This window comes from Hyperolius riggenbachi, chromosome 1, assembly GCF_040937935.1.
Source record: "Hyperolius riggenbachi isolate aHypRig1 chromosome 1, aHypRig1.pri, whole genome shotgun sequence".
Taxonomy (NCBI): Eukaryota; Metazoa; Chordata; class Amphibia; order Anura; family Hyperoliidae; genus Hyperolius; species Hyperolius riggenbachi.
In genome coordinates this window covers 651,325,313-651,339,610 of record NC_090646.1, presented here as the reverse complement: position 1 = coordinate 651,339,610, position 14,298 = coordinate 651,325,313, and the positions used below count along the sequence as shown (strand labels likewise).

Sequence of the window (14,298 nt, the reverse complement as noted above, 5' to 3'; positions counted from 1 at the left end):
TGTATTCTCACGCACTCATACATCCACAGCAAGGAGCCGCCTGTCTTCAGGAGCACTCGGGCTGCCGAAGACCTCCGAAGCCTCCCACAACGGCAGAGAGCATTCACCCGCCCATCAGTCTAAAGGGAAGCCAGTGCTGGAAAGGGAACCGTAGGAGGAACAGGAATGCTCTATAGGACCCAGAGTCTTCCCTCTCCTTAGGCAAGTATCTGTTTATTTCTTTCAGGGGGTGGGGGGGGGGATTTAGTTTCAGACTACCCTTAAAGGATATGAGAGCAGAAAGAAATTGGAAAAACAGGGGGGAGCAGACATGTATGGGAAGCTGTCCTCAAGCCCACCGCACCCTGTTCTCCTCCGCCCCCCTCCTTTGTAGCCTAAATGACTCCCTGCAGCCTTTTCCAGATCGGCTGTGGGCATCCTAGATCAAGTACCTGCGGCCGGGAGCACACAGTCACATACATACATACTGGGTGCATTTCTCTAGGTATTGCTTCTGTCCTGTTCAAGAGTTCAGGTCCACTTTAATAACGGCAAAACATACTAAAGTCATAAAACCGTCTCTCCTCCCCCACACACTTACAGATTAAATCACCCGACGGAGCGGTGAAGACCTACCTGTACCTGTTTCTGTGGTTGTGTCTGTGGAGTTGGAATCTGTGGTTTTTCCCGAGTGCCCCGGGTACGTTCATTTCCCACCGAAGTCATCATATACAGTATATACAAAACAATGTATGTACAAAATAGAAAATCTGAAAGAGAGAGAAAAGAAAATCTCTGTTAGCACATCAACTGGACTGAAACCCGCAAGTCTGTTACAATGTAGCAACAGTTTCCAAGTTATTTTTTTCTACATCTGAATCTGAGAATACTATTCAATTATATTTCAGTACTGCACTTGCGTTGCTTGTGGGAAATTTGCAGCAGATGAAAAAAAAACAAAAACAAAAAAAAAGCCAATAAAATTAGTGAAAAATATAACTGCATACTAAATCCTCAAACACCTATGGCAACTGTCACCAGGGAGTGGGAGGGAATTGGTACTCGATCCCTGAGGCCGGTTTAAAACTGCAAAATGGCGGTGAGGCAGCTACGTCGCACAAAACAGGCATTAGGGGAATACAGTGTTACTACGCGGTATTCCCCATCTGGCATTTGTCCAAGCAGGAAGTGATGTGTGCTTGCGGTCACTTCCTGCTTTTGGGGTGTGCGGAAGTGCACGGAAGTGTATTGTAAAAAAATGCGCTTCCGCGGCCCCAGCTGTAATTGTTTAACCACTTCACCCCAAAGCGATTTTTACCCTAACGGACAAGAGCGATTTTCACCTTTCCGTTCTCATTCCTTACATTTGCCAATAGCTTAAAGATGAACTCCAGTGAAAATACTGTATAAAAAAAGTGCTTCATTTTTACAATAATTATGTATACATGATTTAGTCAGTGTTTGCCTGTTGTAAAATCTTTTTAATCCCCGATTTACATTCTGACATTTATTACATGGTGACATTTTTACTGTGGGCAGGTGATGTAGCTGCTGCTTGCTTTTTTGGCATTTGGAAACAGCTGTAAACAGCCATTTCCCACAATGCAGCAAGGTTCACAGACAGGAAACTGCCAAGAGTACGTACTCAGAATTTCTTTGTGGGAGGGGTTTCACCACAATATCTGTCATACAGCGCCCCCTGATGGTATGTTTGTGAAAAGGAATAGATTTCTCATGTAAAAGGGGGTATCAGCTACTGATTGGGATAAAGTTCAATTCTTGGTCGGAGTTTCTCTTTAATCACTACTAGTCACAATGAAATGATCTATATCTTTTTTCACCACCAACTGGGCTTTTTGGGGTTATTTGTTTTCAGTAATTACTTTATTTTCTATGCATTTTAAAGGGAAAACAAGGAAAAAATTCACTCTCTCCAATTTCATCCCCTATAGTTTTAATATAAACAGTGCTACTGTGCATAAAACCCACACATTTTATCTGCCTATTTATTCTGGTTATCAAAAGATTTTAATTATGTCCCTAGTACAAAGTATAGTGACAATATATTTGGAAATAAAGGTGTTTTTTCCCCTCACTAATCTCACGTGCACGGGAGCGCACACGTGCACACACACAGCAGCACCGTTTGACTTATAAAAACGTCCTGGAGCCATTAAGAGGCTCTAGCAAGACGTTTTTATAAGTCTGGTTGTCATTAAGTGGTTGAAAATGCCTGCATCGCCATAGACTAACATGACTTCCAGGCCGATGCAGACTGCTACAACTCAACGCAGAAGCCGCACAGTAACGTAGTTCTGGACCTGCCACGTGGTGCGACCATCTCTTCCGTTGCATAGGAATTTTTTGCGACTAAGGATATTTTTCATGCTATTGTGCAACATCTTAAACTTTTGTTAAACAATGTTTAATGTCGCACACCAACCACAGCGATTAAATTTTTGAACCACCAACATGTCCTGTTAAGTCAGAGGACCGATCTGCTCCTCATTGACTTTCGTGGGTTTAGCTACGATTGTGTACACAATCATTTGTTTCTGACGGCGCAACCGATGCTTGCAGATTTGGCCAGAACGATTGCCCATTGGCGCCTGGCCATTATCTGCCAGTGGGTATTTAGCTTTAGGCAACAGTTCAGCGCCTAGGCTGTCAAGGCCATTTTCAACTTCTGTTACTATGCAATGGGGAGAAGGGCTGGAGCACCGAGAGTGGGCGGGGTGAGTGAGGAGAAAAATGCGCTCAGCTGAGACGATTAGCCAGACTAATTGCTGGCCGAGGCACCGAGGGAGGTCGGGGACCGCTGTACACACACTAGATTTTAAGTTGAAGCAGTCCAACTCATGCCTCTGCTCAGTCTACAGCGTGTACAAGGCTTTCAAATTCATAAAACAAACCTCACTGAGGGAGGCACGTAAATAGTGTGGGGCGGTGGCAAGCTTTACTTACCTTCAGGAGGCTTCTCCCTAGCTTGAAGCGCCTGTGCTGGAAGTGTGTGTGTGTGTGTGTGTGTGTGTGTGTGTGTGTGTGTGTGTGTGTGTGTGTGTGTGTGTGTGTGTGTGTGTGTGTGTGTGTGTGTGTGTGTGTGTGTGTGTGTGTGTGTGTGTGTGTGTGTGTGTGTGTGTGTGTGTGTGTGTGTGTGTGTGTGTGTGTGTGTGTGTGTGTGTGTGTGTGTTCCCAGTCACCGCAGTGCATGTTGGGAGATGTAGTACTCTGCAATCTACTCTATTCAGAACTGCATGTACCGCAGTTTGCACAAAAAAACTTTACCTATTGCTAATTAAAGGGGTATGAAACCCAGCATTTACCCTTTGTTCTAAAAGTTTTACAGCATAAAATCTACTACCACAAAAAAAAAAAAAAAAAAAAAAAAAAAATTTGTAGCAGAACAGCATTCAGACAGTTAACCACTTCGTCCACAGGTCAGTAGATATACGTCCTCTGGGACTTCATCTAAGCCACAGGTCAGTAGATATACGTCTTGTAGCAGAAGCAGTGCTGTGCAGAATTGGGCTTGCTCCTGTGCACATTTTTGGTACTATCTGATGCAGGACTAATTGGTGAATGGGAATATAAGTTTCCTGAGCGAATGAGATTGATTTTTACTATTAAAAATACTTGTATTTTCTCATTTCATAGTGAAAAACACACTCCGTAGCATTATTTCAGAATCAAATATCTTCACCATAAATTGTGACAGGAACATAATCTAAGTTTTGTGATAAGCAGTAAGAATAGCCAAACAAAATTTGTGTGTTTTATCTACAGTAGCACTTTTTATTTTTAAACTGGAATTGGTAAAACTGAGAAATACATGTTTTTTCTATTTTTTTCTGTGTTTTGCAATTAAAACTCCTAGAAAACAAAATTGTTTGAGGGAAAAAAATGGCATACAATGAAAGCCTAGTTTGTCTTGAAAAAAACAATATATATTTCATTTCTGTGTCATAAGTAGGGATAAAGTTATTTCTGATTAAATAGGGACATAGCTAAACTGTCAAAACTACTCTGGTCAATAAGTTGAAAACAAGGTATGGATGCGAAGTGGTTAAACGGCATCTGAAGAGGTTTAGTAAACATCTTTTGTTTAATAAAATGTATCCGACAAAGGAATGTAAATATAAATATTACCAAACTGCCAAAACTGAGCTGAGAAGCAGAAAGAGCTGAGAAGTGATCACTAGATAGATTTAAATATATAAATACAGCAGCGATGCAATTAAATGCAACGGCAACTTGCAGAGCAGATAAACCGTACTTTGGGAATTTGGCAGACAATATTACATGTGCACAAAACTACATATAGTAACTGTAAGGGTAATTAAAATGTAGGAAAACACATTGGCGTCAATTCACCAGAGAGGATTTACTAAGAGAAAAAAGGTAGGTAGTTTATCTCATGAGGTATTTTAACACTCTGGAGTCAATTCACCAGTGTGAGAGGACAGAGAGAAAAGTGTTCGATAGCAGGGGATAATGGAGAGATATGCATGAGGAAAGTGTGAGAAAGCAGAGAGTTAGGTAATCGGTATTAATGATTTACATGGGATACTTTTCCTCTCTGTAAGCTTGAAAGTGAAGCATTGTGGGTAGGAGGCAGAGTTTTACCACTACCTGACCAGAGTATTCCCGCCTTTTACTGCCGGATCATATCATAAATCATATCACGAGTGAGTTTGAACTTCTTCACCACCTCTGTCTCAGTAAAATTATCAAGAACTGCTCTCTCATGAAAAATACGAGGGGTGATTAAACAGACCCTCCCTCCTGCGCCTTCGTCTCCTCATAATAGAAGCAAGCTTTAAGACCTAGTGCACACCAGAGCGGTTCGGCTGTGTTTTGCGATCCGCTTACGGCTGCGGATACGCTTGGGTAATGTATTTCAATGGGCTGGTGCACACCAGAGCGGGAGGCGTTTTTCAGAAACGCATACTCCCGGGCTGCAGCAGATTTTGGATTGCGGAGGCGTTTCTGCCTCAATGTTAAGTATAGGAAGAACTAATATATTAAAAATGAATGTGCTCCCCAGACTGCTTTATATATATCAGACAGTACCAATACCGGTACCAGAGATCTTCTTCAGGACACTAAAAAGAGAATTTACAAGATTTGTATGGAAGGATAAGCCTCCTAGAGCAAAGTACCTACTGCTGACCCAAAGGAAGGCCCATGGTGGACTTGCGTTGCCAGACCCTAAGTAGTATTATTTGGCGGCAATAATAGCTAGAATTGTAGACTGGCATAAAAATATACAACATAAATTATGGGTGGAAATGGATCAGAATATGGTTGGTATCCCTCTACAACTGTCCCCGTGGACCACACATACTTATAGGACTACACATTCGGCAGGAATATATGTGAATCACACGCTTAAAATCTTTAACAGTCTGAAGGTAAAGCACGAGTTGTCTCCATTGCCCTCCCCCGCTCATGCCGATAGTAGATAATGACAGGTTTATGCAGGGGTCTAGTAGAAAGCAATATGCGAGATGGAGAGACTCAGGAGGGGTTAGAGCAGGTGAACTGATGGAGGGGGGAGATTGGAAACTCCTAGATACAATAAAAGAACAAAGGGGGCGAGAAGATTTAGACTGGTGGAGTTTTATGCAATTTAGGCAGTTTCTACTATCAAAAGGACGAAAACAAGACTTTGCTAGAGAGTTGACGCAATTTGAGCAACTTTGCAGTCTGGAAGGGGACGGCAGAAGGTCATTAGCTAAGATCTATGGAATGATAAATGATAAGAGAGATGCGAGTGAGCCCTACAGGAAGAAATGGCAGGATGAACTGAATTACCAATTTACAGATGCTCAATGGAACAAAATTATAACACTTTCCTATAAAACCTCAATATCGACCAGAATACAAGAAATAGGGTTTAAACTATTAACCAGGTGGCATCTCACCCCAGATAGATTAGGGACTATGTATTTAGATTTTGACCCCGGGTGCTGGAGGTGCCAGACTGAGAGGGGTACATATCTCCATATATTTTGGAGCTGCAATAGACTGTGTGGATTTTGGGGGGGAGTGAGACGGCTGGGGGGGGGGGGATCCTAGGGGAGGAGCTCCCTGCGGATCCAGCTTTTTTTCTCCTGCACCATAATGAATGGGGAATTAGGAAATATAGACAATCCCTATGCAGTTACTTGGTCAACGCTGCAAGAATACTTATCGGAAGGCATTGGAAAACACAGCAACCTCCCACACTAACGGAGTGGATAGGAGAAATAACTAGAACACAAAGACTGGAGGAACTAACAAAATATTTGGTGGGTAAAGAGGAGCAACATAGACAAACCTGGGAGAAATGGGAAGAGTTTAAACACACTGAAAAATATAAGAGGCTGTATGGGGATGGTGGGGCACAGACATGATTAATTATGGTCCTCGCTCGGAAGCCCTCTAGAGAGGTGGTAAAATATGGGGAGGGCAGACCTGGGGCAGGGGGGTAGGGATGAGGAGCAGGGAAACAGGTGAAGGGTCTTGGTTGGGGGTTTTTTCCTTTTTTTTCTTTTTTTTCTTTTTCTTTTTTTTGGTCTCTTTTCCTTTTTTTTTTTTTTTTTTTTTGTGGTCTTTTTTATGTGGACTGTTTGGGAGTCTTCGGACTCACGGTGGAAAGGGGGTGGGAAGTGTGACAAGCGGGTTGGGAACAGGAGGGGGAAGGAAAATGGAGTGAGGGTAATTTGCCAACATTGAACTAGAAGGGGGGATATTAGAACTGATTAATATAATTGCATGTAAAAAGAACAAATGGATAAAGCAGGCCTCCATGTGCCTTTGGGAAGTGATGTGTTTTATGTATTTAGAATAACCCGTTTGAGTTTTATGGGATATGATTGTATATTATGTTTGTAAATCACTATGAGAAATAAAGAATCTAAAAAAAAAAAAATGTTAAGTATAGGAAAAACGCAAACCGCTCTGAAAAACGGCACTTCAGAGCGGTTTGACAGGCGGTTTTTGTTACAGTAGCTGTTCAGTAACAGCTTTACTGTAACAATACATGAAATCTACTATACCAAAAACGCTACACAAAACCGCAAAATGCTAGCTGAAACGCTACAGAAAAATAAGAAAAAGCGTTTCAAAATCTGCTCGCATTTTGCGGATCTGCTAGTGGTTTGTGGTGTGCACCAGGCCTAACAGAGTAAGCTCAAAAGGCTCCATCTTCCACAGCAGCAGCTGCTGTGTGAAAACCACGATATCTCCAGGTTCATTCAGGGGATAAAGAGATGAAAACATAACGAATGGCCACACCCCCTTTCTTCCCTGGTGAATTGTGATTTGGAGAAAAACTAACTACTATCACTTATTTATCTCATACTTATCTCACATTTATCTCTTGCATTTCTCTCTGTCGATATTTTCCCCTATACTTCTGGAGAATTGCTATTTGGAGATATCACAGGAGGTAAATTACCTCCCAAGAGATAAATAGGTTGGTAACCTCTGGTGAATTGACGCCATTATTACTGAATGTTATGTCACAGTCTTACCCCACTTTAACGCAAATATTTGAAAAACTGGGGCTGAATGAACTAGTGCTTAGGTGTTTAAAAAAAGAACCCTCCAGCTTTCATTGATGAAGTGTACAGGGCAGAGTGCCGGCTGAGCAACTTTCTGAACAGACGGCCCAGGCTACATTGTTATATAAAAGTTTAATGAGATAACTGGAGTCTGTAAAAGCCGTGAAGTCTCAGCGGAGGCCATGAAGCTAATGATTAGCGGCCCAGTGACGGTAATGCCAGGCTTGGAAGTGGGACAGGTACAGTAAGCTTATGAGACTGGCAGCCTATCGCCATGGAGCTTGGCCAACTGTCCTGGAACCAGAGATGCTCTGCGGTATTTATGTAAGAAATATTTACTCCCTGCCATTCATTTCTCAGCTGTCATTAGAGACGGTCAATGAGATGCGAATAGTTCTGCCTTGCATGCAAATTTAATGCCAGCTATATGCACATTGGAACTGAGCCAATCAAATGCACTTCCTGTCAACTTTGATTGTCCCAATTCCAAGCTGTACACAATCAGCATTGATGGACTACTGAAGTGAGAGGGATAGGGAGGCTGCCATATTTATTTCCTTTTAAACAATACCAGTTGTCTGGCAGTCTTGCTGACCGCTTTGGCTGTAGCAACGTCTGAACACACCTGAAACGACCTGGAACGACACGCGGCGCATGATTGAGAAAGAGGGGCAAGACGGTAAAACAATAGTGTTGGCCAGACGTTCTGATCCGGCAGGCTGAATCTCACACCAACACATCGTCGGGAAGCGTCGGGAGCCGCTGTGAATAGATTCTGATGCTGTCCTAATTAATCATTAGCGATTTTGTTGGGGGGTGGCGTTTAACTTATCAGTAAACCTTAACGGATACCAGAGCCGAAACGAGCTGATGATGTCCTGATGCCCACCGCTCCCCTCCTTTTGCCAGCTAAATGCCCTCCGACAACCTCCTCCGGGTCGCCGGAGTCGAGCAGCAGTGCGCAGGCGCTGGCCCGGTTGTGCGCGTCCCACAGTGTGCGGCTGGGAGTGCTCTGTGCAAGCGCATGACGTACTCACGACATCAGGCATTTAGCTGGCAAAGGAGGGGAACGAAACAATGGGTGGAGCTAAGCATCGCCGCTCGCCACGTCCCAACACACACACACACCTCTATCCCCTCCTCACTTCTGAGATCCACCGTCTATTTAGAGCAGGCCTACAAGAAAATGGGTGCCGATGTCCACAAATGCAGACAACGGCGGCCATTTTCCAACTAAACACAGAGCAGAGGGAGATAGAGCTGGACTGAAATCTAGCACAAATAGGTGTCCCACAATGACATTTAGTGCCCCCTGATGCTGGCCCTCTCCATAGAACATACAGAGTTACAGATTACCCAGAACTCCTAGGAGTTCGCATTAATCCATGCCATGCACTGATAGTGATCACCCAATCCAAAATAGTCTGTATGCATGATGGATTAGTTTGGTTCTGTAATATTAACAAGCTGACACATCATTGCATTCCAGCTGTTCTGGAGGTGTGGCTAGCTTACAGGGACAACAAAGGGAGGGTTTGCATATTCAGCAGTGATGCATTGTGGGAGGCATATGCTCACTCCAACCTGAATCGCAAATACCTTCTGTTTTAAAAAGGCAAACTAGTTTTCTATAGAACAAAAGCCAAGAAGCAAGCATCTATACAGTGCACTAAAGATCTATTTTTCTGTCTTATGCAGCCATATTAAAAATTTCCGCTCCCACCTCCCCACGTAACATACAGGGCTGTGGAGTCGGTACAAAAATCATGCAACTCAGACTTCTTATTTTATGAAACCACCGACTCCAGGTACCCAAAATTGCTCCGACTGACTTCACAGCCCTGGTAACATATGCCACCTCTGCCTACCAGGTCGCGCCACATCCATGTAATACTTGCCACCTCCTCCAGCTGAGCTGTCCCCCCTCCCATTATCGGACTCCGCCTGGTCTTCCACCAAGTGAATGTGTACCCCTCTCAGGGCCTGAGGTGAGTGGAGAAGGATCGACCATCATGTGTGCACTGCGAGCACCTGTACACCATGACACAGCTGCATATAGTGACGTCAGTACATGCCACGTGGTACAGTGGCTCGTACAGGCAACCGAAAAGGACACCGAAGGGGGCGAGGGCCACGCTGGTGTGACAGGTGAACCTGCAATACCAACCATGGGCCTTGGGGGCTACAGATACACTTGGGGGGATTCCAGCCTGGTCAATCGAAAAGTGGCCATGTAGCAGCATCTACCTCTGCCAGTCTAGATTATTATGATCAACTTGGCTGGATATTGATACTGAAAACTAAGTTAACTATAGACAGTTTACAAGCTCATCCAAAAGTGCTGCATTACCATTGTATTATTATTCCTCCCTCAAATGCGTTCCCCAGGTGCACAGCAGCTGGTCTGCTGCTACTAGTGCTCTTGTAGGATCTGGAAGCCAGTCAAGACCCTCTAAACTCCAGTTATATGATCTGAGAGTAATCTAATGCTAAGTACACACTTGAAAGATTAATGAAAGTGTACAGCATCTTTGTGTACAGCATATTGCAAAGATTTTTATCTGATGGGGAGTTCAGCTCAATAGAATAGACTGTGTAGAGCAGGGGTGCCCACACTTTTTCGGCTCGCGAGCTACTTTAAAATTCGCCGAGGCCAGGAGATCTACCGACGTTTTAAATGCACCAAACCCCCCCCCCCCCCCCCGAAACGTAGCTAGGTACAGGTCCCCTCAGTACAGGTTAGCTAGGTATAGGTCCCCTCAGTACAGGTTAGCTAGGTATAAGTCCCCTCAGTACAGGTTAGCTAGGTATAGGTCCCCTCAGTACAGGTTAGCTAGGTATAGGTCCCCTCAGTACAGGTTAGCTAGGTATAGGTCCCCCTCAGTACAGGTTAGCTAGGTATAGGTCCCCATCAGTACAGGCTAGCTAGGTATAGGTCCCCTCAGTACAGGTTAGCTAGGTATAGGTCCCCTCAGTACTGGTTAGCTAGGTATAGTTCCCCTCAGTACTGGTTAGCTAGGTATAGGTCCCCCTCAGTACAGGTTAGCTAGGTATAGGTCCCCATCAGTACAGGCTAGCTAGGTATAGGTCCCCATCAGTACAGGCTAGCTAGGTATAGGTCCCCTCAGTACAGGTTAGCTAGGTATAGGTCCCCTCAGTACTGGTTAGCTAGGTATAGTTCCCCTCAGTACTGGTTAGCTAGGTATAGGTCCCCCTCAGTACAGGTTAGCTAGGTATAGGTCCCCCTCAGTACAGGTTAGCTAGGTATAGGTCCCCCTCAGTACAGGTTAGCTAGGTATAGGTCCCCCTCAGTACAGGTTAGCTAGGTATAGGTCCCCCTCAGTACAGGTTAGCTAGGTATAGGTCCCCCTCAGTACAGGTTAGCTAGGTATAGGTCCCCCTCAGTACAGGTTAGCTAGGTATAGGTCCCCCGCAGTACAGGTTAGCTAGGTATAGGTCCCCCTCAGTACAGGTTAGCTAGGTATAGGTCCCCCTCAGTACAGGTTAGCTAGGTATAGGTCCCCCTCAGTACAGGTTAGCTAGGTATAGGTCCCCCTCAGTACAGGTTAGCTAGGTATAGGTCCCCCTCAGTACAGGTTAGCTAGGTATAGGTCCCCCTTAGTACAGGTTAGCTAGGTATAGGTCCCCCTCAGTACAGGTTAGCTAGGTATAGGTCCCCTCAGTACAGGTTAGCTAGGTATAGGTCCCCTCAGTACAGGTTAGCTAGGTATAGGTCCCCTCAGTACAGGTTAGCTAGGTATAGGTCCCCCTCAGTACAGGTTAGCTAGGTATAGGTCCCCCTCAGTACAGGTTAGCTAGGTATAAGTCCCCCTCAGTACAGGTTAGCTAAATATGTGCCTTCAGTACAGGTTAGTTAGGTATAGGGCGGGCACATGTAATCACTTACCTCCCTTCAACTGTGGAGGCTTGTCATCTCCCCGTACAGGCCTCCCCGTACAGGCCATGTGCAGCAGCGATGCGGGCAGCCATGACACCTCGTGCGCGCAGCCTTCATCACACAGGCTGCTGAGGGAGCGCTCCAATGGCCAGCGTGAGAGGAGGCGGAAGTGTTGCCAGCGCCGCCCCCAGCCATGACACTGCCGCCCTGGCCTCTCAGCTGCGCCTCTCTCCTCTCCTGAACAAATCAGCGGCCAGCAGCAGAATCTGATAGGACGCGGCCAAGCGGCCGCGTTCTACAGCTGCTGGCCACAAAATTCAATGGGATGCGGCCAGGAGGCCGCGATCTACCAATCAGGCGGTCGCGATCTACCGGTAGATCGCGATCGACCTATTGGGCAGCCCTGGTGTAGAGTATGGCTCTCAAATTACATGGAAGGGGGTAAAATTGTTCTGATCTTTCATTAACTTATTTTGGTTCCTGGACGTAGAAACTACGTCCAGGAACAATGCACGCTACCGCGCGCTCCCGGCCCACGGTTCGTTAGCCAGGCAATCAGTGAATCGGGCTATGGTGCCCAATCACTGATTCCTCTCCCCCGCTGAAAAAGCGACAGCTTCTCTCGGAAGCTGCGCCTTTTCTGGCTGTTACCTCCCCCCTGCCTCGCTCTAAGCGTGTGTTACGCTTAGAGTGACGCAATGTAAATAAACTCATGGCCGCCATCTTGTGGCCAAAAAGTAATACTACAACTAAAAGTAAAAAAAAATGAAAATCAACACACATTTACATTATTGTTTACCTCCCACCCTCCCAAAACTATCCAAATAAAATGTTTAATATAAAACAAAAAAAACATTACAATAAAAAAAACCAAAAACAAAAAAAAACATGTAAATATTTACCTAAGGGTCTAAACTTTTTAAATATCAATGTAAAGATGAAATATTTCTATATTTTTTTTATTTTAAACTTGTAAATAGTGATGGATGCAAAACGGAAAAAATGCACCTTTATTTCCAAATTATTATTATTATTATTATTATTAAGTATTTATATAGCGCCGACATATTACGCAGCGCTGTACAGTATATATATATATCTTGTCACTAACTGTCCCTCAAAGGAGCTCACAATCTAATCCCTACCATTGCCATATGTCTATATTATGTAGTGTAAGTACTGTAGTCTAGGGCCAATTTTTTAGAGGGAGCCAATTAACTTATCCGTATGTTTTTGGAATGTGGGAGGAAACCGGAGTGCCCGGAGGAAACCCACGCAGACACGGAGAGAACATACAAACTCTTTGCAGATAGTGCCCTGGCTGGGATTCGAACCGGGGACCCAGCGCTGCAAGGCGAGAGAGCTAACCACTACGCCACCGTGCTGCCCGTAATTTTTATTATTATAATTAAAATATTTTGTTTTATTATTTCCAAATAAAATATTGTCGCCATACATTGTGATAGGGACATAATTTTAATGGTAAAATAACCGGGACATATGGGCAAATACAATACGTGAGTTTTAATTATGGAGGCATGTATTATTTTAAAACTATAATGGCTGAAAACTGAGAAATGATTTTTTTCAGTTTTTTTCTTATTCTTCCTGTTAAAATGCATTTACAGTTAAGTGTCTCTAAGCAAAATGTACCCCCCAAAGAAAGCCTAATTGGTGGCGGAAAAAACAAGATATAGATCAGTTCATTGAGATAAGTAGTGATAAAGTTATAGGCTAATGAATGGGAGGTGAACATTTCTCAAGTGAAACCGACGGAACGCGAATGGGTTAATCTTTCAAGTGTGTACACAACATTACTTTTGGGCTCTACCCTCTCCCATAAATCAGAACACGCTGCTCAGCGATATCACTTCTGCAGAGAGTCACTGGAAAGAATGACAAAAGCATTTCAAGCTAGATAAACAATGGTCAGGAAGCCAGGGCGAAACTGAAACTGGGTCACAGTTACATTCTGATCTGACTCGTTCACCACTGACAGGGTGGGAAACCAGCTAGTATGCATACTTATCAGCAGCCTCTTATAACCCAACTAAACACAAATTCTGATAGCACATTGTATAACCGTATTTAAAAATGAAATAAACATGACAGCCTCTCTTATTGTAGGTGTCAAATTTAAAGAGAACCACAAACGAAGCACCCTCATGTATTTTACCATATATATCAGTGGGAACATTAGAGAAAACACCTACCCTGCTCTCTGCTTCATCCTGCACTGCTCAGCTTGCTTCTTACCAGCCCTGATAAAATCCCCGACTGAGCATTCAGTCTGGCTTTGCTCAGGAATCATAGCTGAGTCTGTCTGTCTTCTCTGATGTCTTTTCAAGCCCAAGCCTGCCCCCTTCTGGCTCTGTTATAATGACTCAGCTGTAATGATTCCTGAGCAAAGCCAGACTGAATGCTCAGTCGGGGATTTTATTAGGGCTGATAAGAAGCAGGCTAAACAAGGAAAAAAGAAGCAGAGAGCAGGGTAGGTGTCCTCTCTAACGCTGGTGATACACGGTACGTTTCTGCACCGTGTATCGACAAGCTGATCCAGCCAGCTGATAATATTCAGGTGGCCCGATCATGCCGCTCAACCCGCGCCCGCTCGATTCCCGCCGGCGGATCATGGAAGGGAATCGAGCAGTTGATAAGGACCGCCAACGGGGACGAGCGGGAGTCGATCCACGCAGACGAGCGGGGATGCGGCTCGGGTCTATCTGGCGGCTAATCGGCCGCCGGATCGACCAGTCTATGCCCGGCATAATGTTCCCACTGATATTTATGGTAAAATACATGGGGGGGGGGGGGGGGGGGGGATTAATCTTTGGTTCACTTTAAGACCTCGTACATACAGCTAACTGATGTCGC

At 44.5% G+C, this 14,298-nt stretch overlaps 1 protein-coding gene across 10 annotated transcripts in view; it reads right to left on the bottom strand.

Annotated features, from left to right (window-relative positions):
• The window catches only part of UBAP2 (ubiquitin associated protein 2), a 132,844-nt gene that overhangs the window by 81,939 nt on the left and 36,607 nt on the right, over window positions 1-14,298 (bottom strand). For 9 of the 10 annotated variants that reach the window (XM_068251723.1, XM_068251749.1, XM_068251736.1 and 6 more), the window contains exon 2: window positions 616-749. In XM_068251723.1, the coding sequence (XP_068107824.1) occupies window positions 616-708 (93 nt within the window). In that variant the 5' untranslated portion in view covers window positions 709-749. The remainder of the gene's footprint in view (window positions 1-615; window positions 750-14,298) is intronic. The other variant, XM_068251744.1, reaches the window with a different exon arrangement.